Raw genomic sequence first — 25,596 nt, forward strand, 5'->3', positions numbered from 1 at the left:
CAATGCCCAATTTAAAAATGTCCAATTTTATTTTTAAAAACCCTAAAATAAAAATCTTCAATTATCTATACCTAACTAACAATAATCAATTCAAATTAACAATTGAATAACACAACCCAACAAACAAAAACAATAATATACTAACAAACAATCAATTATAATCACTAGAATTGAAAAAAAAAAACTAAAATTTAACCCTACCTGTAGTGACGGCGATCGGCGAATGCGGCAGGCGACGGGGAACGGCAACACTGGGAGAGGACGACGACCGGCGACGGCAATGGGGAGGGAGATATATATATATATATATATATATATATATATAGAGAGAGAGAGAGAGAGAGAAGGGAGAGAATAAGAGTGAAGAGAGAGAGAAGGGAGAGAATAAGAGTGAAGAGAGAGAGAGGAAAATAAGAAAATGGCAATATGTCTTTTAGATATTTAATAAAAAGTGATGGACAGCGTCTCTAAGTTCGTCGCTTTTTTTAAATATAGTTGACTAACATTTTGACCAAAAAGTGACGGACTAAGAGACACTATCCGTCGCTTTTTAAAAATAGTTGACTAGATATTTTGACCAAAAAGCAAAGGACTAAGAGATGTCGTCCGTCGCTTTTTTAAAAACTAATTAGTAAAATAAAATAAATTAAAAACGATGGACAACGTGGTTATTTTTTAATTTATATAAAATTATTTTTAATAAAAAGCGACGGACGGCATCTCTATATATATTAAATAAATCATTATTAATTATATATATATATAGCGCAAAAATCCGCGAAAAAAAGAGACGGACTAAGAGATGCCGTCCGTCGCTTTTTTAAAATAATTTAAAAAATAATTATTTTTATTAAAAAGCGACGGACAGTGTGGCAAAAGCCGTCGCTTTTTGGAGCGACGTCGTCCGTTGCTTTTCTGTCCGTCGTTTTTAAGCAGTTTTTTAGTAGTGAAAGGTGTAATTAATTTCACAATCCCCCACTAATGCAAGGATAACGAGTAAGAACAAAATTTGGACAAAAGGAAGGAACATGTACTTAAGTGTCAATATCTTTCGATTTGAATTAACACATAGTGAAATGAGGCAACAATTTAATATCCACAAAGTGAAGTACTCTTGAACTGAATAGATATGAATTGAGATCCCCATAACACATACTATATCCTTAAATTTTAAGCAACCTCCGCGATACCAACAAAGTGTTTTTATGGTCATGCACACACACATTGGGTCTTATGAGTGCTCTAGAAAGACGACATAAGTCTTTCATAAAAGGCGATCACACCCTTACACTCACGTAGGTGATTCCATCAAGTCTATCTCAAATAGACCACCTTAAGGCTATAGAATCATTAAGAGCAAAATAAGCTCAACCTTATAAAACACTGCCTCACGCCATAGGGATTGAAAATGTGGTGTATATTGAGGCCTAACATGTCCACCACATTACCTCAGTCAATGGGCTTTAGCCCCATCCCCTCGATGTTTCAAGGATTATTTTTCTTGTCAAACCCTTGATCATAGGATCCGCCAAATTTCTTTTGGACCTTACATATTCCAAGGAAATAACACCTAGTTTCAACAACTATTTAACCGCACCATGTCTAATGCAAATATGTCTCTTTTTTTCCATTGTACACACTATTTTTGGCAATTCCAATTGATGTTTGTGAGTCACAATAAAGAGAGACTGATGAAGCTTGTCTTCCCCACAATGGCATATTCGAAAGATTTCTCAGTCACTCAGCTTTTTGCCCTGCCAACTCGAGAGCAATGAATTCTGATTCCATGGTAGAACGTGCTATACAAGTATGTTTGGAAGACTTCCACGAAATAGCACATGCACCCAAAGTAAACATATAGCCACTGGTGGAGCTAACTTCATCATTGTCAGTTACCCAGTTTGCATCACAAAAACCTTCTAAAATAGCAGGAAATTTATTAAAATGCAAACACCAATTCATAGTACCTCTCAAATACCTTAGCAAGCGATGAAAAGCATTCTAGTGTTCACTACTGAGATTATGAGTATATCTACTCAATCTACTAACAACATAAACTATATCATGCTGAGTATAGTTCATGAGAAACATTACACTCCCAATTATTTTAACATATTCAGTTTGAGAAACACTAGATTCTTTATTCTTCCTCAAGTGTATGCTAGGATCATAAGGAGTTCTCACTGAGATTACATCAAAACAATCAAACTTTTTCAATATTTTTTCAATGTAATGAGATTGACACAAAGAGAAATCATTAGTAGTTCTTTTGATTTTAACTCTCAAAATCACATCTGCTTCACCAAGGTCTTTTATTTCAAATTTAGAAAACAAAAAGTTCTTGGTCTCATTAATAACATTCACATTAGGACCAAAGAATAACATGTCATCTACATATAGACATATAATCACACAATCTGAACCTATCATCTTAGAATAAACACATGAGTCAGGAATTTACAACAAAGTCATAATCCACTAATGTGATATTAAATTTTTCATACTATTGCTTAGGTGCTTGTTTTAGTCCATACAAGGACTTTCTCAATTTGCATACTTTATCCTCTTGTCCTGGAACCACAAAACCCTCAGGTTGAGTCATATAGATCTCTTCCTCTAAATCACCATTTAGAAATGTTGTTTTGACATCCATTTGATGTACCACTAAATCATGAATAGCGGCTAAAGCAATAAGAGTCATAATGGTCGCTATTTTAGTCATAATATGTATCAAAGTAATCAACACCTTTCTTTTGGTTAAAACCCCTAATCACAAGTCTAGCCTTATATTTAGCAATTGTACCATCAGGTCTCAATTTCTTCTTAAATATCCACTTGCTACTTATGGGTTTACAACCTTTAGATAAATCATACAAGTCCCAAGTGTGATTAGAAACTATAGAGTCTACTTCACTTTTAATAGCCTCTTTTCAAAATATAACATCTATTGATCTCATAGCTTCATCATAAGTCTTAGGGTTTTCTTCTATTAAATAGATAGACATTAATTCATCATTTAAAATATTAATATCAAAATTTTCAGTTAAGAAAGTAGTGATAAAATCATGACTAAAACTTGTCTCAATTCTACATCTTTTCTCCTTATAAGTTCATTTCATGCTCATTGGAAATAACATTAGAAGAAGGCAAAACATGAAAATTAACATACATAGATGTAGAAGCATTATTTTGCACATCACTCGGCACATTATTTTTCAAAGGAAAAATATGCTCAAAAAATTCTGCATCTCTAGATTCACAAATAGAGTGATCATTGAGAGACATAAATCTATATGCATCACTATTTTGAGCATAACCAATAAAGACAGTATTGGAAGTCTTAGAACCAACATTTACTCGTATAAAATCAGGTAGATAAACCTTAGCAAAACACCCCACACTTTCAAAAATTTCAAGTTAGGAGTAAACCATTTCCACAACTCATATGAGGTCTTGTCTAACTTCTTATGAGGGACTCTATTAAGAATATAGCACGCAGACAACACTTGCTTCTCCCCACATATTGTCAGATAGACCAGAGCTTAAGAGTCTATAATTCATCATTTCTTTAAGGATTCTATTTTTTCGTTCGGCTACACCATTTTGTTGGAGAGTATAGGTAGCACTAACCTCATGTATAATACCATTTTTCTCACAAAAATCTTCTAGAGTTTTAGTACTATATTCACCGCCCCTATCAAATATAAATCTCTTGATTTTCCTGTCTAATTGATTTTTCACTTCTGCTTTGAATTTCAACAACATGCTTTCAGCCTCATCTTTAGACCTAAGAAGATATACCGTAGTATATCAAGAAAAGTCATCAACAAAAATAATGTAATACTTTTTTTCACCTTGCTAACAATGTTCTTGAAATCTGCTAAATCTGAATCTATTAGTTCAAGTAATTCGGTCTTTCTACTAATAACAGATTTGAAAGGTTTCTTGACATGTTTTGCTTCTACACACATAGGACATTTAAAAACTCATTAGTTTTTATTATAGGAATTAATTTCATTTTTCTAAGTCTTTTAATAGAAGCAATATTAACATGACCTAGTCTACCATACCACAAATTAATAGACTCAACAATATAAGCAGAATATGAAATACTTGCATTATTGACAATCTCTTGAACAATGTTTAATACAAATAATCCTCCACTAAGATATCCCTTCCTAACAAAGTCTCCTCCACAAGAAATAATTATTTTATTAACTTCAAAAATAAGTTTAAGGCCTACTTTGTTGAGATGTTCTCCGAAAACTAAGTTTCTACGGAGGGAGGGAACGTACAAAACATTGTTCAGGGATAAAGTTTTTCCAGAAGTTAATTTAAGTAAAATTTTTCCTTTACCCATAACTCCAGCAATAGTGGAGTTATCCATGTAAACACACTCTCCATTGGTGGACTCCTCAAAGTCATGGAATAAAATTTTATTGGCACATAAATGCCTTGAAGTGCCTGTGTCTAGCACATAGTCAGTTTTGTTAGCCACCAGATTTGTCTCAACGACTACAACAACAATCACTTCATTACCCTCAGCAAGATGAGCTGGGAAACCACTTTGTCCTTCATGCTTTGAGTCTTGCCCCTTTCTTTATAGCACTTGGCAGCCCTATGACCAAGTTTTCCACAGACAAAATAAGGATCCTTGGATTTTTGAATTTGGCTCTCCGGCTTGTTAAATTGTTTTTTCTTATTCACATGTTCCTTTTCCAAGACTTTCTTCTGTTTGCCTTTGAACATGCCTTTCACAACAGTACCATAAGATTCAACAAGATTAGCTTTAAAAGAATTAAGAGAAAATGTTTCCATCTTATCTTTGAGACGGTTTGCTTCTTCAATCCTCATATGACTGATAAGTTCTTGCAGAGTTAAATTCTTTTTCTTATGTTTTAATTGATTTCTATAATCACTCCAAGCAGAACATTAGCCTGAAATATCTCACACATCTTCATGTCCTCGTTGAGAACATCAACAGTCAAGTTCTCATATTCGTGAACTTGTTCCATTATTGGCTTATTATCAACCATTTGGAATTTAATCCACTAACCGACAACATATTTTTTATTTCCTGCATCATCAACATCATATTTCTCTTCCAAACTATCCCATATTTCTTTAGTAGATTTATAGGTTAAACATAAATCAAATAAAGGATTAGTCATATGATTTAGCAAATGTCCTCTCACAATTTTGTTATCCTTTCCAAACTTCTTTTTAACAACACCATCAACAACTATAACATTGCTAGAATTAGTAGTGGTGTTAGAACCATTCATAGAATGTTCTTTAAATAAAACATCATCAACTTTTAATTGTTCAAAGAAAATTAAAAGTTTTTGTGACCATCATTTAAAATTATTTCCATCAAAGGCTCAAGTTTTGACAAATCAGAAAAAGTTTTGTTCAAAGAAATAGCCATTTATCAATATTGTATGTTAGTAAATTGCTTTTAAATTGTTGGAAAAAATACTACAATATTGATATTAGATTGGAATTATAAAGTAGTAAATAACTTATCACAAACACTGTGTCGTGGCAAGCCACTGCCTTGAAAGCGATTTCGGTTTGACTCCGGTGCAAATCGTTGTAGCCAGTCGCTCCCCAAGGTTCCACAGTTACTTTCAAACACGTGCACTCGTGGCTGAGAGTTTTGAGGTTGCTCAAAATCAATTGCCCAAAAATATTCTAAGAATAAGAAGAAATGAGGAAAAAGTTTTTTCTCTTCTTTTTGTTTATGTTGGTAGGGTTCTCTTCTTGTTCACAAAAGGCCATGCTTATATAGGGTTTGCAAAGAGGAGTTTCAAAGTGAAGAGCTAAATTTGTACAACGTATTGTGAATGTTAATGGCGTTAAAGGTCATTATACCACATTCTACATAAACTCTCCTTTTTGTTTTGGAACGAAAATGTTATTCTCCTTGTAATATATTTTACAAAGAACGAAAATATTGTTCTTTGCATTACACAAAATGAATAAATGTGTAATTAATTTCACAACTATTACTTATTTAAACTTTTGTCGATTATATTTTGATTGTGAATACCATTATAGTTAGATCAAATTAAAATGCTATATCAATATTCATATTTTAACTACTTTATTTTTCTCTCTTTTATTATATTATTCATTCTGATTATTTCGCTATATCTAATCAATTCGATCTTATTATTCTTGAAATTTCATTTACAAATTTAATTGTACATTTTAGGGTAGACAAACATCGTTCTCATAATCATACCGATGACTAGTCCAATTTTATATTAGATTGTGAACAAAAAGTTTAGATTTATAAAAAACGATAATTTAATCCACTATGTATAAGCTAAAATTTTATACCTTAAATCATCTACTATATAAGTAAATAGACAAATAAACAAATAAATGATCTATTAAATCTTTTATTAATGTCTTCAAAGGCGTTTTCGGGGTGTAGCATACCAAAAATGTTCTTGGACACAGGTTAAAGGCATAGGTCTATAGGGCGTAAGCCTTAAATTTGGGGAATAAGTTTCACATGTAAAAACGTAAGCATAAAAACGTACGCTTAGGCATTAATTTCAATTTTTATTATTTTAAAAATATTTTTGATTTCAATTTATTCAAATTCAAAGCGATAGACGTGTTCAATAGATACAAATTCTAATTGAGATTTAGAGACTGGTTAGAGTTGTGCATGTATGAGTAATATACAGATAGTTACAAAAGAATCTATATATTATTTTATGCATGAATTAGTTATTTATATATATATATATATATTAGTTATACAGATTTCTAAATTGTCAACGAAACATCCTATTAATTCTATACATAAATATCATATTTCTTATCTACCTACCAAATATCATACTAATCTTATATATATATATATATATATAAAGAGAACCTTAGGCCCGCCTATATGGCGCCACCACAAATCAAAATTCTCTTTTAATTTATTTATTTCCAAAACTAGCCTTCCCCTTTTAATGAAAAGTTGTGACATTTATGAAAAATTGCGATTTTTATGAAAATTTTTAACTTTAACTAGCCTTCCTCTTTCATGAAAAGTTGTGACATTTATGAAAAATTGTGATTTTTATGAAAAGTTGCGACTTTAATGAATAGTTGCGACTTTTATGAAAAGTTGTGACTTTTATGAAAAGTTGCGACTTTAATGAAGAGTTGCGACTTTTATGAAAAGTTCCGACTTTTATGAAAGGTTGTGACCTTTTCGAATGATTGCAACTTTTTCAAGTAGTTGTAACATTTCTGATAAAGCACAATAAATATTTGTTCACACTACTCTTTGTTGTCTATAAACAGAGAGATTTCCTCTCATTTTAAAACATCTAAAATTCTGAATCTCTTCTTCTTCTTCACAATTAAATATTTGTTTACTTTGCTCCTGTTGAGTAGGTCACTGATACCATTGCTTATGTTACAGATCTTGATATGTATTTTTACAGTCATTAATTTATGCTTATGTTATTAAGGATAAATGATAAAGATGTAATAATTTTCATTTTTCTTTACATTATTAATGTCTGTTACTATGTAATCTTATATGTAAGATAATATAGTGTTTTAGTTTTAATGTACCGATAGATTTTAAGCATTATTTTATAAATTCCATGATACTATTAAATTCCTGTGCGAATAATTTTACTAGTGAATTAATATACGAATAACTTATTTCTCATCGAGCTATACTTTAGTGGTATATTGACAATTATGCCCCTTAATAGAATTCTAGAAATTGTCGCATCATCCAAATTTTATTTTTTTCCCTATAGTGATTTATAAATCTTCAGAGTACAGAATTTGGAGAAGATAGAAAACCCTAAAATCCTCATAGCTATATCGCCGCTCTCGTCCTTACATTTCACTCAAAGCTCCTTCATCGTTTTGATGCCTAGTTTTCAGGTATCCATCTCTCTCTTCTTCTGCTCAATTTTGAGATTTTTATCGCTTTTCTCACCATTTTTACCTACTTTTTTCTCTGATTAGTGAAGTTGGGTAACGTTTGTAGTATAATTAACTATGAATTTTGTACTGTATATAGTTTTTTTCGAAGTGCTGTATGTAGTTGATTGTTTGTTAGCTAATTGGCTGCTGTTAGCTGAAATTAGGTACAGCAGTAGGGTTTTGGCAAATGGCGAGGTTATTGGGTTCTTTTGTTTGCATAAAGTTGTTAAGAAGCTGGTGTTCCATGCTTGAAGTTTATGATATAAACAGATTGTGGTTTCTGTTTGCAGGTCGTTCAAATTATTAGAAAAAAAAATAACTAGCTAAAATGATTGAAATTTTCTTGCTCAATTTTTTTCAAGTTTTTGGGTTTTTCTTTTTGAAAGGGTTGAGTGAGTGTCTTATCTACTTCCACTCACAAATCTTTAGAAGAAAAGTAAAAACTTCAACAATCCAAGCACATTTCATCATCTATAAACATTGTCTTGCTCCTTAAGATGTGTGTCTTTACTAGATGTGTAAATGTGCCCGAGTGTGTGTCATGTACGATAGGTAAGATGGTTTCTAGTCTTTTGAAGTGGATCCATTTTCTGTGCTCTTCTCTCTTGGGATTTGCACTCTTTTCTTAGCGTCTTTGGGTGAATTTAGTGTTTCCAATATTGTAAATAATATTTGGGACCTAGTGGCTCGATATTCCTCTGTTCTCTTTTGCAATTGGTGCTGCGTACTAATTTTTCCCTTTGAGTCAAGTATGTGTTGTTAGATGGATGTGAATTTAGCTGAGTATAACCTTTAGGGTGTGCAGTTTTGCAGTGTGTACTTAATGGTGCGGTTAGTCAAGATATGTTATGTTAACACACTTTACTTTATTCTTGTTGGTGTCTATACCCTTTTAAAGGATTGTTAGCAATGAAGATACATATGAGGTTACTCTTTTGATGGTTGGGGCTCTATGTTATTCTATATCTTTGTAAATCTTGTGTTGGCCTTGGTTTTTTTTTTTTTTTTTTTGGCTTGGCACTTTTTGACCAACCTTTTTTTGATGATTGTGTGTTGTGAGTAACTTCAAGCATATCTTTTGGTAGAGGATGTGTGCTTCATTGAATTTAGCCATATGTTACTGAATATTTTATCAGCCAGCCTTCTTCTTTGTTCTTTTTGGTTTTTGTTTGCGTCAAGTAAATGAATTTTTTTGGTGGTGGCCAGCATGCCCTTAATGCTGAAGAATACAACCTTACCAGTTTCAAAAAAGTAAATGAATTTTTTTTGAATACGATATTCTGTAGTCAATTCCAAAGTGCACCAGTTATACAATCTCCTCCTTCAACATGCTTTCCCTTGTATCTTTTCTTTCATAGTGACAGTAGAATATGTAACCTTCTTTATAGTTCATGCTCTTACTCCCCTTTTTCTTATTTGAAGATATACCTGCCAGCCTGAGTTTTTGAAGCAACAAGTTCCATAAAGATGAGTAAGAAGAAACCACAGGTGTTCCTTGATGTTTCTATTGATGGTGACCCAGTTGAAAGAATGGCTTTTGAGGTATCAAGCTATCCACCAGCTAGCTTTGCTATCCCTAAATATACGTATTTGAACTCACATAACGAGATACTTACAGTTGGCTACCCTTGAGTTATCTTATTTGCAGCTTTTCACCGATGTTGCTCCAAAAACTGCAGAGAACTTTCGTGCACTGTGTACAGGTGACAAATATAAGAGTGCTGCTCATGTATCATATATTAGTCTAAGCCTTTCAGATTGGTTTTCTAGTTACATTCCTTCTGTGACCTTTTATCCTGCCCGTATTCTGCTGAGTTCTTCTGTTTAACATACTTCTGACCTGCATTCAGACCTTATTGTGGTTCCATAACATGAAATTGGGGTTCAGTGCTGCAAAATTGTTCTCCCAAATGTGGAAATTATAAGTGATAAACTCAATCAGACAGATTGAATGGGGACTCACTTTGAGTAATTCCTAGTTCTCTCTTTTTGAAAGATCCAAAGTTGTATTTCTTTTTTGGTGCCGAATTGTTACATACCATAACATAACATAGTGAGAATCTGTCAACTTTCCTGCTGTCTTTGAATTTTCTCTTAATTGTGCTACAATAATTTCTTATATGATGCTTGCCCATGTAAAAGTAACTACCCATGAGAAGGAGGATAAGTACAATACTTTATCAAAAAGACAAAAAGAGTATAAATAATTAACTTGCTGCAAAATATTTTGTAAGCTAACTAGCAACTCCATGTAAAAAGAAAATGTACTCTGACCAGCAAACTGTCTATGGATAAAGAATTACTCGTTCACTTTCTTCATGGAAGTTTGTCTGCTCAGTCTTAATTTATCTCCTTAGATTTCTTTTAATAGAGAAGTGGTTCAGGTTACCTTAACAAGTTCCTTTGCTGGCGTATTGGCTGGTTGCTGTTGGCTGTCGGTTCAAGGTGCCATGGTCATTAGTTCCTTATGTTATAGGGTGACATGAATCGTCATCTAGTGGGAATTGATCTTTGTCTTCTTCCTTTTCTTGGATGCTTTATCCATCTCCATGTTAAGGTGCTGTGGTATCCTCAATTGACATAGGAAGAAATTGTTATTCTTCAGGGGAGAAAGGAGTCAGCTCTAAGATGGGAAGACCATTGCATTATAAAGGAACCTTTTTCCATCATATTGTCAAGGGATCTGTGGCTCAGGTATGTTTGTAGGTTATTGGTATGCTTGTTCTATTGACATGTAGTTTGAATGTGCTCCATTGCGCTGTTACCTTAAAAGAAGTGCTCCATTGCACAGCTCTTAGCTTTGTGGTTGAGCACGGCTAAGAAGTGGTGTTTCCTTTTAGTCAGATATCCTTGTTTATGCTGTAGGATGCAGGGCTGATGGTCACAACTGCATTTCTTGTGATGTAGTTTTAAGGTTGTGTTAACTGAGTCATTCGTCCTCTGTATTACTGAGCTTCAGCATATTATAAGGCTCATTGTTCATGTACTTTTGTGATAGTTAACTAATTGTTTTTTCCCCTCTCTATTTCAGGCTGGTGACTTGCTGAGACAAGATGGTATGCCTTCGATCAACATACTACATTAAGCTTTGTGTATACTCAACTGATGGTCTGCTAAAATACAGTGTTTGATGGACTAATCTTAGTTGATTCTATACTATTAATTTTAGGTTTAATTTTGACCATTTTGTTTTTGCCCTATTGAGGTAACTGTTGGTGAAATGAGATTAGCAAAATTGAGGTACCTGCATGCAGACAAAGACGAGGCGTATGTTTTGGCTTAGTCTTTCTGGGAATAGATAGATGATATAGCACACAGAATTTGTATAGGTTGAATGAGATGTAGGAGTGCTACTAGAGTATTTTACAGAAGGGAGCAGCTTCCGAACAAGTTTGATAGAATGGTTGTGTACCTACAATTTATGTTAGTGAGTGTTGGGTCTCCAAAGCTCTAATTTATCCGAAAGATGAATTGTAATGAAATGTAGGTGTTAAAATGTATGTGCGGGGATATGACTAGATACAATTAGAAACTGCCAGATCTTATACAGGGCCACTGAAGACTTGGCTGAACAGAAAATAATAAAAGCAAGGATCTATATAGAGTATACCGACTAGTTGGTATTAAGACTTGAGTATTGTTACTTTACGTCTAGTGTGTCCAGAGACTCATATGTCCATGTGAATTTAAGTACTAGGTTTTGAGAATCTTAGTTTTAGAGAATCTGTAATTCTAATTTGCCTTGACAACCAAATTATTAGCATTGAAATGAAAAAACTGAATGGAGCAGAGTGAATCAGAAATTCTTGTAGTAAACCCCAATTAATTTGGAGTTGAAGCATAGTTGAATGACTGATTGATGTGATATTGTTGCCTTGTTCCATATACAATACAGTCATCTGTTTTGGATTTGCAGCTTATTAAGTTGGAGCGAATGACATGCTTCTTCATTTCCCCTCTTTGCCCCACTCTCTACACTCTATTGTTCTTCACATAATTTCCAGTATGTCCTATCCTTGGATGTAGGGCTTTCCACAGGCATTTGAACCCTGCCCCGCTTAAATGAGTCTATATGTTACGAAGGAATCATGTTTCACAGTTGGTACTAAAATTTGTTGTTGATGATAGTATCTATGTGTGTTATCTTTTTTATCTATGTCCTAGGAAAAAGTACGACGTTAACCAGTTAAATGAATTATATGAGCTTCTTCCCGTGATATGACCCGAGACACTGAAATATGAGTAGAATGGCGGATTGTAGTCTGGTTTTGTCAATGCCATTGTTGTAGACTGATTGAAAGGGATGTTATGCATGGTTGCACCTTTCTTTGAATGGCCTCTCAGTTGAGGACATTATTGGCTGTGGTTTGTCTCTGGCATTCTCTGTTACATTTGTGAGGATACGCATTTGGCAATGTGAAGGAAACTTGGATGAATTAATATGTGAATATGTCTAGTCTAGAGCCTCAAGAAAATAATAGCAATGAATGGAAAAACAAATTGCTGGTATAAGCGGTGCTTGAGTTGCTTTATATATTAAATTTGCTAATTGTAAATCATGTTACCTTTTGTTGAGTTGAAAAATAATCTCATGTGCATATTTTACAATGAAAGTGTTTCTTGACTCAGTCAAATTTGCAAGGCTGAATGGGAACACTGCAACAGGTTCTGGTTAAAATTCCTGAGTTGATGTGCCTACTTCTTTTCAGGGAACTATGGGGAAAGCATCTATGGGGGAAAGTTTCCAGGTGAGACCTCTTTTATTATTCCCACCATAGTTTTGGAATTTGCCTCATATCTTGTGACTGCTTGATGTTCGTCTCATGTACTGAATGACTGCCCTACTTTTTTTTGAGAGGACTAGAATATAATGGATAGTAAATCAAAACGCAAACAACAGTGTGTGTATTCCTTTTAGCAAAAAAATCATTTATCTTGAAAGAAAATGGGTTTTCCTTTTGTATTGCCTGTGAAGGTTGGGGCTGACTTTGATCTAATTCTACGCTGCTTGGGAGCTTCAATTCATTGGTATTGGACATTGTTCCTCTCAGATAATGGTAGGGGACATGAAGGCTATGTTGCCTGTGCTTTTGTCGATATTGTTTTTGGTTTTCTACTTTATAGTAGTTTGAGAATTTGAAATTTAAATTGCAGTTTGCTTTCTTTTCTAGTGATTTAAGCCTTGTTTTGATTGTTCTGTATGGTTCATTTTGTTCAGAACAATCCCAGGGAAATCTATTATAACTTTACTGCAGAACCGAGGTAATTGGTTATCAGATCAGAGCAGTAGCTGTATGGTAGAATTTTGTGATTAGTCATGATTACCTAGAAAAACTGTCACGAGGGCAAAATTGCGGATTGGCAAAGTTTAGCAGTTTCTATTGTAGAAAAAATTGCCTGTTTGTAATTTTATGGGTAATAATACTTGCGTTATCTGTATATGATGAACATCTTATGTTTGCTGTATATTGACACCTGACTATTCTCTAGGTGTAGGTGATCTTACAAAAATATCTTTTGGAAGGATTTAGTAATGGATCTTTCTTATAATTTCTACATACACAACCTGGCAAACAACTATAGTTTAGGTTATGCTAATTTTGGAATAATGGCTAGTGAGGGGGCATACTTTACAAATTAAAATTATTTTGTTGGTTTTAGTTTTGTAAATCATGGTATAGTGCACTTGCTCAGGTGCAATTAGTTTGCCAATTGCATAAATGAAATGTGTCTAGCATCACCTTTTTGGAGGTGCAATATTTGCAGGGCCTATAGATTTATCTCTTTGATGTGATAGGTTGAACTAATAAATCAACAGAGAAGGGTCACAAATGCCCACGGCTTATTGCAAAAGGTCTAAATACCCTTCATCCACCTATTTTGCTAAAAAAAACCCTTTGGTTACATTTTGGGCTCACTTATTTCCTTTGACTATTGATCAACACTGAATTTTGAAAACATTTATTTAAATTCCACATGGCAGTTTATTATCGGTCCAATTTTGAACTCTTTAACAATTTTTTAATAAAAAAACGACCTCTAGAGGTCAGTTTGCATTATCCCGTTTTTGGCGCTAAAAAACCTGACCTCTAAAGGTCGATCTTGTTAATAATAATAATAATAATAAATACTTCTTATGAATTCGGAAGTCTTTGTGCATTTTTCCAGTTTTTGTCGCTGAAAAAGTCTACATCTTGAGGTCGATCTTGTTTAAAATAATTTTAAAAAAGTTTTTTCACAAAAATAAATTCGAAGAGTATAAATGAAAAAAACAAAATCTGGTAAGTGCTCAGGTCAGGTAAATCGGAAAACTGGGTGAGTGGATTTATTTTAATGAACTTTCTTAAAATTCAGCCTTGACCATTAGTCAAAGGGCACAAGTGAGCCAAAAATATAACTAGAGAGGTATTCTTAGCAAAATAGGTTGATGAAAGGGTGCATTGACCTTTTGCGATAGTCCATGCATTTTTGGCCCTTCTCTGTTAAATCAATTGTTTGAAAGAAAAAAGACAGGCTCTGTAACAAGTGAAATTTATTGAATATTTCAGATGAGTCGCCGAAGATAAAACATGATTCCCAAGGTCTACTATCTATGGCTATTGCTGATCGTGATGCACGCGGTTCTATATTTTCCATCACCTTTCAGGCTGACCATCATCTTGACAGGTTTGTTATAATTTCTCAAGAAAGTTTAGTGCCTCTTGTAGATGCTGATTGTAATTTCCTACTCTGCTGGAAGCTTGCTTTTACAGATTGCTGCATAATATTTTTCTTGACAGGAAATGTGTAGTCTTTGGGAAACTTATTGATGGCCTTGAAGTTCTTAAGAAGATTGAGAGTGTGGGAAATGAAGAGGGAAAACCTGATGTGACTGTGAAGATAATCAATTGTGGCGAGTTACCTGATGGTGAGACTTCTGAAGTTCCATTGCTCTTGGAAGCTTGCTTTGGAATACTCCTTTACTGTTGTTTCTCCATGTAGTTTTTGTTAATTGAAAAGTCTGCAAGTTATGAGGCTTTATTTAATTTTACTTCTCCTTGGTGCAGATAAGAGAAAGCTAAATAAATTGAAAAATGGGAAGCACAAAAAATCCTCCAAAGAGAGAAGGAAAAAGAGGAGGAGATATTATACATCAGAATCAGAGAGCTCTACAGATAGTGATACCGAGTCTTCTGAGTCTGAAAGTGATTCTGACTCAGATGTATCTTCTGATTCTGAAATTAGCTCATCAAGTGATGATAGACGGAGGAAGAGGAAGAGATCTAAAAGAGACAGGCATAGACGTTCCAAAAGAAAGGAGAAGCGACGTGAGAAAAAGCGCAAAAGGCGTGACAAGAAATCTAAGCGCAAATCAAAAAGGTTGTTCTTCAGTATTCTATCTTTTGTTCCATATGTTGTTAAGTTGCGCAGTTTGAGATGCCATATGTTCAATAATGGGGGTAACAATTGGAATATTTTCTTTTATCTCTGACTATAATAATTTCATTCCATGTGGGAATTTAAGAGACTGAAGTTCTTTTCATTCCAATATTCTTTACCAGGGCATCAGACAGTCCTTCAGAAAGTGAGAGTGGACGTGATGGTTTAGAGGAAGATGGTGTAAGACGGTCTTCCGAAGGAAAGCACAAAAGTATGGAAAAGAAAACAGGTATTTCAAAGAATCTTGTATTTGCTGGTCTCTAGCCCTCAGTTACGTAAACATGCTCCTTTGATCGTTTCTGGTTTCAGGAGTCGATTCCAAGTCTGTATATATGCATCAGATTTTTCTCTTTTTCGGATGCATTAAAACTCTATTAATTTGGGAGTTGTAAAAGTTGGCATGCTTTTGTATCTCTTGCATTTTCAAATGATGGTTCCGTCCAGTATAATTGCACCAATAGGCCATGCATAGTGGTGAGAATGTTGTTAATTACTGTAGAATTTTTTGTGTAGGTATACAATAAGACCAATATTTTTCCGACTTGATTCTTAAGGTTTATCTGTAGGATTAAAAAATGCTAACAAGCAAGCAGGTCTAAGGTTACATCAAATAATAAGCCTAACCGCATGATTCCCCAGAATTACTGTATTTTCATAAGTTTTATTTGAATCTTTTCCAAGTCAACGTTCTTTGTTAGGCATGTGCAGCTGGATTCTTTGAGTTTCTTTCGCATCAGGCAAGGTTCTCAGCCTATCATTACTGAACAATTCTAAGAGCCTGTTTGGATTGGTCAAACCCACTTTCAAGTCATTTTTAGTTTTTGGAAGTGTTTGGCAAGGTTAAAATAACTTAAAATAAGTTTAAAATGACTTAAAAAAGTTAAAAACTAAAAGTAAGTCTCCCCTACTTTTTATTTTTAGACTTAAAAGTCATTTAAGTTCGACTTCTTATTTTTTGACTTATAAGCTACTTTTTTTAAGTCAATCCAAACGGGATCTAATTCTGGAGGGGGAGCAGACTGCAGTTGATCTTTTGATCTATAATCCCGCAACTCACCAGCAAATTCTATTTCACCACTTTGTGATTTTTCATGAAAAGTAGATAAATTCTTGAGCTATCCATTTATTTCTCTTTCTGTTTCTAGGTGTACTTTCTTATTCTTCACTTGTTGCTGTCAAGTATTGATCCTTTTTTCTCTAAATTTTACTAAGATTTTTGAAGTTCTATAATATTGTTTCTGGTTTCATAAAGTTCTTTCTATGATGGTACTACATCTGATTCTTCATCTCCCCATCCAAAAGGTTTTCTTGTACACACTTTCTAGTTGATGGGATTATGTTTTGAAAATCTGTAATTCGCTGAAGTTTTTGCATTTACAGTATGGATATTAACATTTAATCTATACTGGTCATATTGCAACCTTCTTGACTCTTTGAAAATCTCTATGATGTAACTTGCTCGTGGTTAACTGGTTTACGGACATTTTGCAGAAGGAAATCATTCTCCTTCGCTTGAGGAGGGAGAAGCAGTTTCTCTTCATCACAAAAAAGAGGCAACTGACATTTTTGAAGGAGAGGAGGTAGAATTTCCCAAGGAGAACGGAGAGCGTCAAAGCAATAATACCAAAATGGAAATTAGATCTGATAAACCTGTTGATAGGCAGCCTGATGTGGTGGATGATCACCCTGGCAAATCTAGGTTTACTCTTCATTTCTCATTGCTACTCGGTTATTCTTTTTGCTTATGGTTTCTTTCAGAATCAGAATTTTATTAGAAGTCATTGAGCAGGAGCAGAAGCATAAGTCCCAAAAGGACAATGAGTAGGAGTATGAGCATTAGTCCTCGGAGGAGTTTAAGCAGAAGTCGAAGTGTTAGCCCAAAGCGTAGTGTGAGCAGAAGCCCAAGTGTGAGATCCAGACGTAGTGTAAGCAGAAGTCCAAGTCGCAGTGGAAGTCCGCATCGCGTCTCACAGAGGAGGAGCAGCAGCATTGTTAAGAGTCGCAGTGGTAGTCCCGCAAGAAGCATTAGTACAAGCCCAGTGGGAGGCAAGAGGGGAGGAAGTGTCAGCGTGAGTCCTCCAGCAAGAGCTCATTCACGCCGAAGGAGCAGCAGAAGTCCCTCAGCATCTCCTAAAAGGCAACTTACCCCAAGTCCACCCAGAACCTCATCAAGGAAATCAGTGAAATCAAAAAGCCGAACACCAGTTAGATCTGATAGAAGGAGTCCAAGTGGAAGCCCTGTTAGGCCTTCTCGAAGGAGCCCAAGCAGAAGTCCTGTTAGGTCTTCGCGGAGGAGTGCAAGCAGAAGTTCGGGTAGGGTTCCTTCAAGGCTTAGGCCTTCTGGAAGGAGCCCTAGCAGAAGCCCTGTCAAGTCTTCTCGACGGAGTGTAAGCCGAAGTTCAGGTAGGGTTCCTTCTAGGCGAAGCCCAAGCCGAAGTCCAGGTAGGGCTCCTAGCAGGAACAATCGACGCAGCTATTCAAGAAGTCCTGGTAGTGCAGGTCGTAGGGCAAGATCTCCAGTGTATGATCGTGCGAGGAGCTCTTCAAGAAGTGCTTCAGTGGATGGATCTCCCAAGCGCATTAGGAGGGGAAGGGGCTTTAGTGAGCGTTACTCCTATGTTCGTAGATACAGGAGTCGGTCTCCTGATCGGTCCCCTGCTAGGCCATACCGTTATGGTGAGCGTGACAGGTGAACATCACAAACCTTTCTAATTTGTACAGGAAATAAAAATAGAAATCTTCTTTCATTAATTTTCTTCTTTTGCAAGATATTCGAGATACAGGAGATCACCTAGGCGTTATAGGAGTCCACCTAGAGGAAGAACACCACCCAGGTCTGGTATCTCTGCTACATGCTACTTTTGTTAGATTTATCTTTGGCAGGGAGCTAATCTGTCACTGCCAAAATGCAGATACAGAGGCAGAAGAAGTCGAAGCCGCAGCGTCTCACGTAGTCCAGTGCGTTACCGTGCTCGCCGTTATAGTCGAAGCCCCGTACAAAGTCGCTCTCCTGTGGACAGATATCGCAGGTCGCCATCAGCTGAACGCCGTAAATCACCTTCTCGGAGCAGAAGCCGATCAGAGTCGAAGTCATCTCGGGGCTCACAATCACCAAAGCAAGTCAGCAGAGGCAAGTCAGTATCATCCTCGGCGAGTCCCCCTGGAAAGGCAGGTCTTGTTTCCTATGGAGATGGATCTCCTGAATCGGGATAGGGAGTACATGTAGTTGCTGAGTAGAGTGCACTGGACATACGTATTTGAGTTTTCACCATTCTGCGACTATGGCTTGGCCAAATGGATAGTCTTTTCCTTTGTAGTGGAGTGTGGACAACGTTTTGGATACTTAATACTTGTGTGCTTGGTGAGTGCGTGTGATTTATGATGCCTTTGAATAATTTGTCATGCTCGGCTATTAGAATTGGCATAGGGAGTAATGTTCAGACTGTTTGCTTACGAAATATTGGATGAGCATCATCACGCAATGTTATCTTGGATTTCTTCCATGGAGGAATTTGGGTTCTTCATGTCAGTGAAGGCCTATTTTGGACTAGTCATTTGTTGGTTTTGGTCGACCTTGATAACTTCCATGGCTTGAATTTGCAGCGGCAGAGCTCTTATTTGTGCCCATTGATATTCTGCATCCTTGTCTCTTTTCTTCTAGGTATATTTTGAAATAGTTCCTGTGTTTCCCTTTTTAATCTGTGGGAATGATCATCTTCAAAATTCAATTGAGAGCCATTTCAGGTTGCTGGCTACAACTTGCATTTGGCAGCAGGGAAAAATTAGTTATGATGCCACTGCCTTGCCATTCTGGTATGATAATCTGTATTGTTAAGCTGATGGCAAAGCGACTTTTGCTTTCTACTTTGGGTAGTGGAAGTTAGTTTTGGGTTTCCTGTTGGGATGGTGGGAAGGAAGAGGCACAAAATAATAGAGATGTAATATCGTTTCCCCTAAGGTGCTTGCTGGGTAGGGATGTTCCCGGTTTGGGTAAAATGTATCCGTATGAAAAATCAAATCAAATCATTTTTTATTTTTTTTTGTATAGTTTTACATTTTTAAAAATTGATGGTATTTGGTTTGACTTTTGTTTTGTTCTAAATAATAGAAGGAATGATTAAATAAATGAATAATTTTGAATGTCTTGTAGTTATTACTAAGATTTATTTGTGAAAGTAAGAAAGTTCAAAACAAAAAGGCCAGCAAAAGGTCAAATTTGGTTGAAGCAGCAAAAATAAAACGCTCATCTTTTATAACTCAAGGCAATTGCTCTGAATATGGAAAGAATCAAACTAATTTTTAGTTCCCATGATGTAATTGACATCCAATGCTCTCTGTATTTATCTACTACATCTACTTTACCGTCCTGCTTGGAGATGACATGGTTCAATTAAAGTTCTAATATATTTCATGATTTCTGGAGATTCTTGTATTAGATGTTCGTCATGTTATTATTTTATGCGGTAATCATAGGATTTGTTATATTCTTTTTGAATGAATTTTGTTGAATGATCGTTTCTTTTATTGAACAGTTTATCATTAATTATCGAATCATGTATTTTATATATCTTTGCCTTTTTTTTTGTTTCTTCTTTGTACATGCTTTTTTAGAGTGGTATCTGATAGGAAGGCCTCTCGAGTTCGACTAACACAAATTATTTGGCTTTTCAAAAGAATATGACAACATCTGGGTACTAGTTTCAATGCCAGGATTTTCAAATTCCATATATGATGGATATATGCAAGCCAGTTATATATCCTAACAATACATAAACTATCAGAAAATAAAATGAAATCTATCAATAGAAAAGATTGAGAAAACAATAAGAAGATACCTCACAAATATAAATGGATTAACTGTGTGCAACATTTTCAGTGACAACAAGTACGCCTCAATCTCGACAATCTCAGTGAGACTCGAAAAAAATCGATCAATACAAACATGATAATTTTTCGCTTAGGAGAAAAAGTTAGACAGATTTGTCAGTACAAATTCATAACCTGAGCTTTAGATTTAAACATAAAAGAAGCAATTGCATCTGGCTTTGAAATCATCATTATTCATTCATGTACAGGCCGTTAACAAACAAAGAGCAATAAATATCAATTAATCATGTTTCAAGGGCCATGTTTTGGCACATCCCTGTCTGTCACTCAATGCTCTCATATGTAGCAAACAGTTCCTTTTGTAACATGTACTTGCTCACCACTATCTGCAGGAGGTTGCTCCCATCGATGAAACGTGGACAAGAGCTTGTCAATCTAACCAAGCATGAATGATGAGACCACACATTAGGGTCAGTACGAAGCATAATTCAAAACTCGGTGGATAATGAGACCGTCCATCTGAACACAGGCTTAGGCTTTATGTTTGGGGAACGGTCAAACCAATGACGTTGCTCCTCTTTACATCGTTTTTTAATAAGCACATCCACGCTACTCCTTCCTCAAGAGGTACATTAGTTGCTTATATTTTAGAATTCAATTGCTAATAATCCAATCGAATCTAACAAGTTAAGCTAAAACACATATTCTTCATTCGATAACTTATGACTTTTTTGTACAAATATAGGGGTAATGAAGATAGAGAAAAACGAGTACCATGCAACCATTCAACAAAGATCACGCTTTCATAAAACTATAAAATCGATATACATTTTTCAGTACTTATTACAATATAGTATTCTTTTTTCAACTGCAGTATTTTGGATCAATAAGTAAATTTCACCATTTTTTTCAAGTACATCCACCATAACCAAACCCTAATTTCTCACCAGCAACATCATACACAATCTCCATTGTCTGCTGTTGTGTGTTCCCGAAAATCCCAATACTATCATCATCTCCATTTCCAGCGAAAGCCAAGCAAACCTGAGATGCACCGTTTACGAAGAAAATACCATTTGGAACCAAGTCCATCTTCGTATTGCCATTGAAGTTGAAGCTGATTTTTGGAATGCTAACGGTAGTGTAGTTGCTTAAATCATAGCAAGTATCAAGCAAAGATAGATCTGGTGCTCTGGGATACTTGCTCATGAACTCCCGGAAAGTTGCTCGCATATTAGCATACGCCGTAGAAGGTAACCGGGTAATCACAGTACCGGAATCTATGATTGTTCCAGCGTTCTTAAACACCATTGGACTTATCGCTAACGCTTTTCCACCAACAGAAATACCCAATACATCAATGAAGTAAAACGATGTTCCTTGTGATGAAGCGAATGGTGTGAACTGGAGGTTCGATTTAGCTCCATTTTTGCCGAAGGTTAAATGGCCATTAGATCCTCTTCTGGTAGGAAGGCAGTAAGAGAAGTATTTCCCGAATTTCGCAGATGTTTGTGATACAATAGAAAGAGGATCCCTGCCTAAACCGATTAATCCGGCGGTTTTCCCGAATAATCCTTTGTTATCTTGCCCACAACCGAACATAAATCCATCAAACACATCTGTTGCTGATAAAGTTAGCTTATCCTTCGCGAAAAACCCAATTGAGGACGATGAATCACCATACTGGATACCGTAAACGCAGGTAGATGAAGAACAAAGAGGAGTATTTCCGGTAGCTGATTTAAGCCCAGAACAAGCTGTGGAACTGCAGGAAATGTTGGAATAAGTTGAAGAAGACGATGGGTTGAAAATTGGTTGTTGTTGAGGAAAGCATGTTTTGAAACAGGGTTCGCATTGAGTCCATGTAAGGTCACTACCGGTGTCGAAGATGAGTGTGAGATCCTTCTTCGGAGTTCCGATTCCGATGGTGACGATGTAGTTTCCGGTGCTAAGAGCGGTGCCGGGTTGCGCCGGGAGAGTGGTTTTTGAGTCTTTTGCTCTGTACTTTTTGGAGGTTTTTTCTGTCTTTCTGAATAGGTTGAAGTTTTGGGCTGCGATTCGGGTTTGGATTGAATCCACTCGGGCTTGATCATGGGCCAAGATTTCTGTTAAAGTTTGGCCTTTTTCACCCTTTTTGTTGAGTTGAGAACATGGCCCATGTTTGTTGATGACCTCCAATGATGTCCCTCCTCTTTTACCTAAAAATGATAATATAAAAAAATTAGTATTAATGTAATAATACTTTTTTTTAATATTATCTTGATATGTTCTTATAATCCTAAAAAAATTCATAGTAATGTTACTTTTCAAACATCATCACATAAATTGAAACGATTAGAGTATCTTTTGTGTGTCTTTGCATCATGCGTGGAGTTAATAGCCTACATACAGGTTTGGCTGGACTCACTGATTTTGTTTAAATAATATATTTGTATTGATAAATTCTTTAAATATGTATGTATGTTAAGCTAGAGTCCAGTTATAAAATTCAAAATTTATAAAGTTGAAATCTTAGCGTCACCGGCTGGGAGGGAAAGTTCAAATATTATTTCCGATATAATAAGTTGAAATTTTTGTGCATATGAAAACAAGTTTACACCGCAAATACAAGTAAGTGATTGGTTGAATATAATTCTTTAAAATCTAAGAGAGATAGTCATAGTTGTTAAATTGCATTTTATATATAATATATCAACAAGACCAGCATGAAGTCTTTCTCTTTCAAAAAACAATTAAAAGGTGGTCAAATAAAAGTCGGGAACATATGGAATAATTTTCCCTAATTTTTTTCTTCAGTATTTGAAGTAATCATTTTGTTTTATTTATAAGATGACAATAACAACAGCGTATCTAGTGAAATTTCATATGAAATTTTAAAAAGATAAAGTGTATCTATCATATCCCTACTTCGTAGAGGTAAAGAGATTATTTTCGGATAAATAAAGACAAGACTATTGTTTTCAACTCTCATCATTTGAATCCTATTTTTCTTAGTTGAAAAGTTAGGCAGAAATTAAATACTTTGATTGATTGCAAATAAAATCATTAATATATACTGATTGCATTTTGACTTCTTGTTAGGTTGTATTTTGAATAAGTCTTCACCAAATTTTGGATAAATCTTTTGTTTATTTTAATCTTCACTATTAGTTAGTTATCTCTATTCTCTTTTTTTTTTTTAAAAAAAAAAAAAACTTGTCCCCCATAGTTGTTTTACTTTTTGGAAACTTGCATGACAAGGTGGAGCTCCAAATAATTGAGAAAGTGAGACAACAAATAAAATAAATAACAAATAGTGAATATGAAAACATCAATAATTGCAAAGTTATAACATGATTAATCAAGATCCTTTTAATATAAGTAGGATTATAATTTAAAACTTATCAATCATTTTTGTAACTATTTGAATACTATTCATGTGAATTTATATATAGGTAAGTTTGTAGAGTAATTAATTCTTTTTGAATTTTTAGAATGTCTCCATCAATAATCTATATTGGTAAAACTTTGGTCCCCAGCATAAATATAACTTCTTATGGGTAAATTAATTTCAATTCGAATATATTAGTAGATGGATTATTGCTTTATTATCAACCCCACAACTTTTTGTAAAGAAAATATCATCCATTCGTTGACCACAACCCCACACCCATCCAACCTCATTTTCACCCCCCCTAAAACAAGAGACAATTAAAAAGGAAAATTACAAAAATAAAGTAGGTTGATGTGAGGTAATATTAAATTAATTTTATTTTATAACATAATGTTTGACTAACCGTAAAATTTAAGAATAAAAAAAAATCTTTTTAACACATAATTAAGAATACTTTTAAATTTAATTTTGTGAGCTTAATCGTATCATAATTGTAGTTTCATGATTATGAAAACAGGTCGTATCTTTTTTACTAAAATACTAAATAAAAAAGAAAGTCACGGAAAATGATACGAAAGGACGACAAAATTTGCCCTCCCTTTCTTTCCTCATCTAAGCTTAGGCCATCACACCACACCACACCAAATAAAAAAAATCAAAGTAGATGAATATTTATAATGAAAATGGTGATATAGCAATGTACAACATTAATATACAAACGTATTAATTAGTATGCCAAAATTAAAACTAAATATATATTGTTTTGAGGATAATATAAAAGGGAGATTTAATTAATTACCTTTGCTAGAAGGCTTGCAAGAAGAAGAAGGAAGAATAGAGGTGAGTTGGATAGTGTGGAAATTGGATTCAATTGTTTTTCTTCCTTCCAAAGCATTGCTTTTCTCCAAAGAGAATGAAAGCAAAATGAGAAGAAAAGAAGAAGAGAGCAACACACTTCTAGTGGCCATTGGTAAACAATAATAGTATTTGGATATTTGACAAAAAGCCCTTTCATCCTATGCTTATTATATAGAGAAGTTTTTTTGGACCTTCCACTTAGACAACTCTATTTTCTTTTCTTTACTCTTCTCTATTATAAAATAATATTCTAGGGGTGGGGTGTAGGGAGAGTATTGGCAAGGGGCAAAGGGAGAGTATTAGTTTCGATTTCAAAATCACAATCTTCAACATAGTATCATAACATGTAGAGTTTCTAGGGGTGGGGTGTAGGGAGGGAGGGGAAGGGGGTTCGGTGGTGGGGGTGGTAGCCGCCGCAGGGACAAAGGGTTGAAGATTGTGATCGTCTCATATAAAAACTTAAGTTGTTTGAAAGAATATACTTTTATTATTAATTTAATTATATTTTCAATACAAATTTATTAAATATGTATGACTGATTCAATGGAAAATTCATAACCCATAAACTCTAGATTGTGATTGAGCCTTTTTGATGGGTTTGTTTCTATTATTAAGGAAATAGTTATTAGATTGAGAAATTGGTAAATTTAGGTAATTTTGCATCTAATAAGATGTCAAGGATCTTAAATGGTATGAACATGAAAGGCAACGCTACCCTTCCTTCGACCGTTAAAATTAGGGAAAATTGTATGAAATAACAAATTATTAATTCAAATTAAATGGTATAGTCATAGTTTATTTTATTTGTAATTCGCAGCAAACATCTCATTTTTTTGCCATCTGGTTACATATAATTTGCTATGGAGCGCAATTATGCAAACTATAACTATAACATATAAAATATGATTTTTATGTTTGCTATATGTGAAAGTTGCTCTTTTTTTAGTCCATCTCAAAACAAAATATCATTTTATTATAATTAGAAACAATTCTACTTTAAAATTTATCTTTTATCCTTAATGAAATAATTTACCACCACACAAATATCTAAAGATTATTTTAAACCACAAGTTTTAAAAATCTTCCTTTATTCCAAACATCATGTCAAGTTAAACGGTGCCACATAAAATTGGAAAGGAGGGAGTATCTAATTTTAGATAATT

The 25,596-nt window shown here is 34.6% G+C and overlaps 2 protein-coding genes across 5 annotated transcripts; one reads left to right on the plus strand and one right to left on the minus strand.

The window, feature by feature from the left end:
* Positions 1 to 7,771: 7,771 nt before the first annotated feature.
* LOC125838494 (peptidyl-prolyl cis-trans isomerase CYP95) lies at positions 7,772 to 18,995 on the plus strand. Of its 4 annotated transcripts, XM_049517531.1 has the most exons (15): positions 9,605 to 9,659; positions 10,562 to 10,650; positions 10,822 to 10,870; positions 10,988 to 11,012; positions 12,666 to 12,704; positions 12,932 to 13,013; positions 13,175 to 13,218; positions 14,505 to 14,622; positions 14,736 to 14,863; positions 15,003 to 15,315; positions 15,498 to 15,604; positions 16,867 to 17,074; positions 17,165 to 18,064; positions 18,144 to 18,209; positions 18,288 to 18,995. In XM_049517531.1, the coding sequence occupies exons 8-15, from the start codon at positions 14,549 to 14,551 to the stop codon at positions 18,586 to 18,588; spliced, it is 2,097 nt and encodes a 698-aa protein (XP_049373488.1). In that variant the 5' UTR covers positions 9,605 to 9,659; positions 10,562 to 10,650; positions 10,822 to 10,870; positions 10,988 to 11,012; positions 12,666 to 12,704; positions 12,932 to 13,013; positions 13,175 to 13,218; positions 14,505 to 14,548; the 3' UTR covers positions 18,589 to 18,995. The 4 variants fall into 4 exon arrangements, with proteins under 4 accessions (XP_049373484.1, XP_049373488.1, XP_049373486.1 ...); XM_049517527.1 differs by lacking the exons at positions 10,822 to 10,870; positions 12,932 to 13,013; positions 13,175 to 13,218 and adding exons at positions 7,772 to 7,914; positions 9,379 to 9,498; XM_049517529.1 differs by lacking the exon at positions 13,175 to 13,218.
* A 1,991-nt stretch (positions 18,996 to 20,986) lies between these two features.
* LOC125838548 (aspartyl protease family protein At5g10770-like) lies at positions 20,987 to 24,847 on the minus strand. The gene is made up of 2 exons (XM_049517594.1): positions 24,375 to 24,847; positions 20,987 to 22,400 (listed from the first exon to the last, which is right to left on the minus strand). Exons 1-2 carry the CDS (start codon positions 24,541 to 24,543, stop codon positions 21,112 to 21,114), a joined length of 1,458 nt encoding a protein of 485 aa, XP_049373551.1. The 5' UTR covers positions 24,544 to 24,847; the 3' UTR covers positions 20,987 to 21,111.
* Positions 24,848 to 25,596: the final 749 nt, after the last annotated feature.

Source organism: Solanum verrucosum, unplaced genomic scaffold (assembly GCF_900185275.1).
Source record: "Solanum verrucosum unplaced genomic scaffold, falcon-dt-bn FXZP01000182.1, whole genome shotgun sequence".
NCBI classification, from domain to species: Eukaryota; Viridiplantae; Streptophyta; class Magnoliopsida; order Solanales; family Solanaceae; genus Solanum; species Solanum verrucosum.

What these genes read in the sequence shown, in the direction of transcription:
- LOC125838494 (XM_049517527.1), top strand. Translation starts at nt 9,424, where the DNA reads ATGAGTAAGAAGAAACCACAGGTGTTCCTTGATGTTTCTATTGATGGT. An exon ending in TTGTGGCGAGTTACCTGATG is followed by an intron (nt 14,864 to 15,002) that starts GTGAGACTTCTG and finishes TCCTTGGTGCAG; the next exon opens with ATAAGAGAAAGCTAAATAAA. An exon ending in AAGTATGGAAAAGAAAACAG is followed by an intron (nt 15,605 to 16,866) that starts GTATTTCAAAGA and finishes GACATTTTGCAG; the next exon opens with AAGGAAATCATTCTCCTTCG.
- LOC125838548 (XM_049517594.1), bottom strand. Translation starts at nt 24,543, where the DNA reads ATGGCCACTAGAAGTGTGTTGCTCTCTTCTTCTTTTCTTCTCATTTTG. An exon ending in TTGCAAGCCTTCTAGCAAAG is followed by an intron (nt 22,401 to 24,374) that starts GTAATTAATTAA and finishes TATCATTTTTAG; the next exon opens with GTAAAAGAGGAGGGACATCA.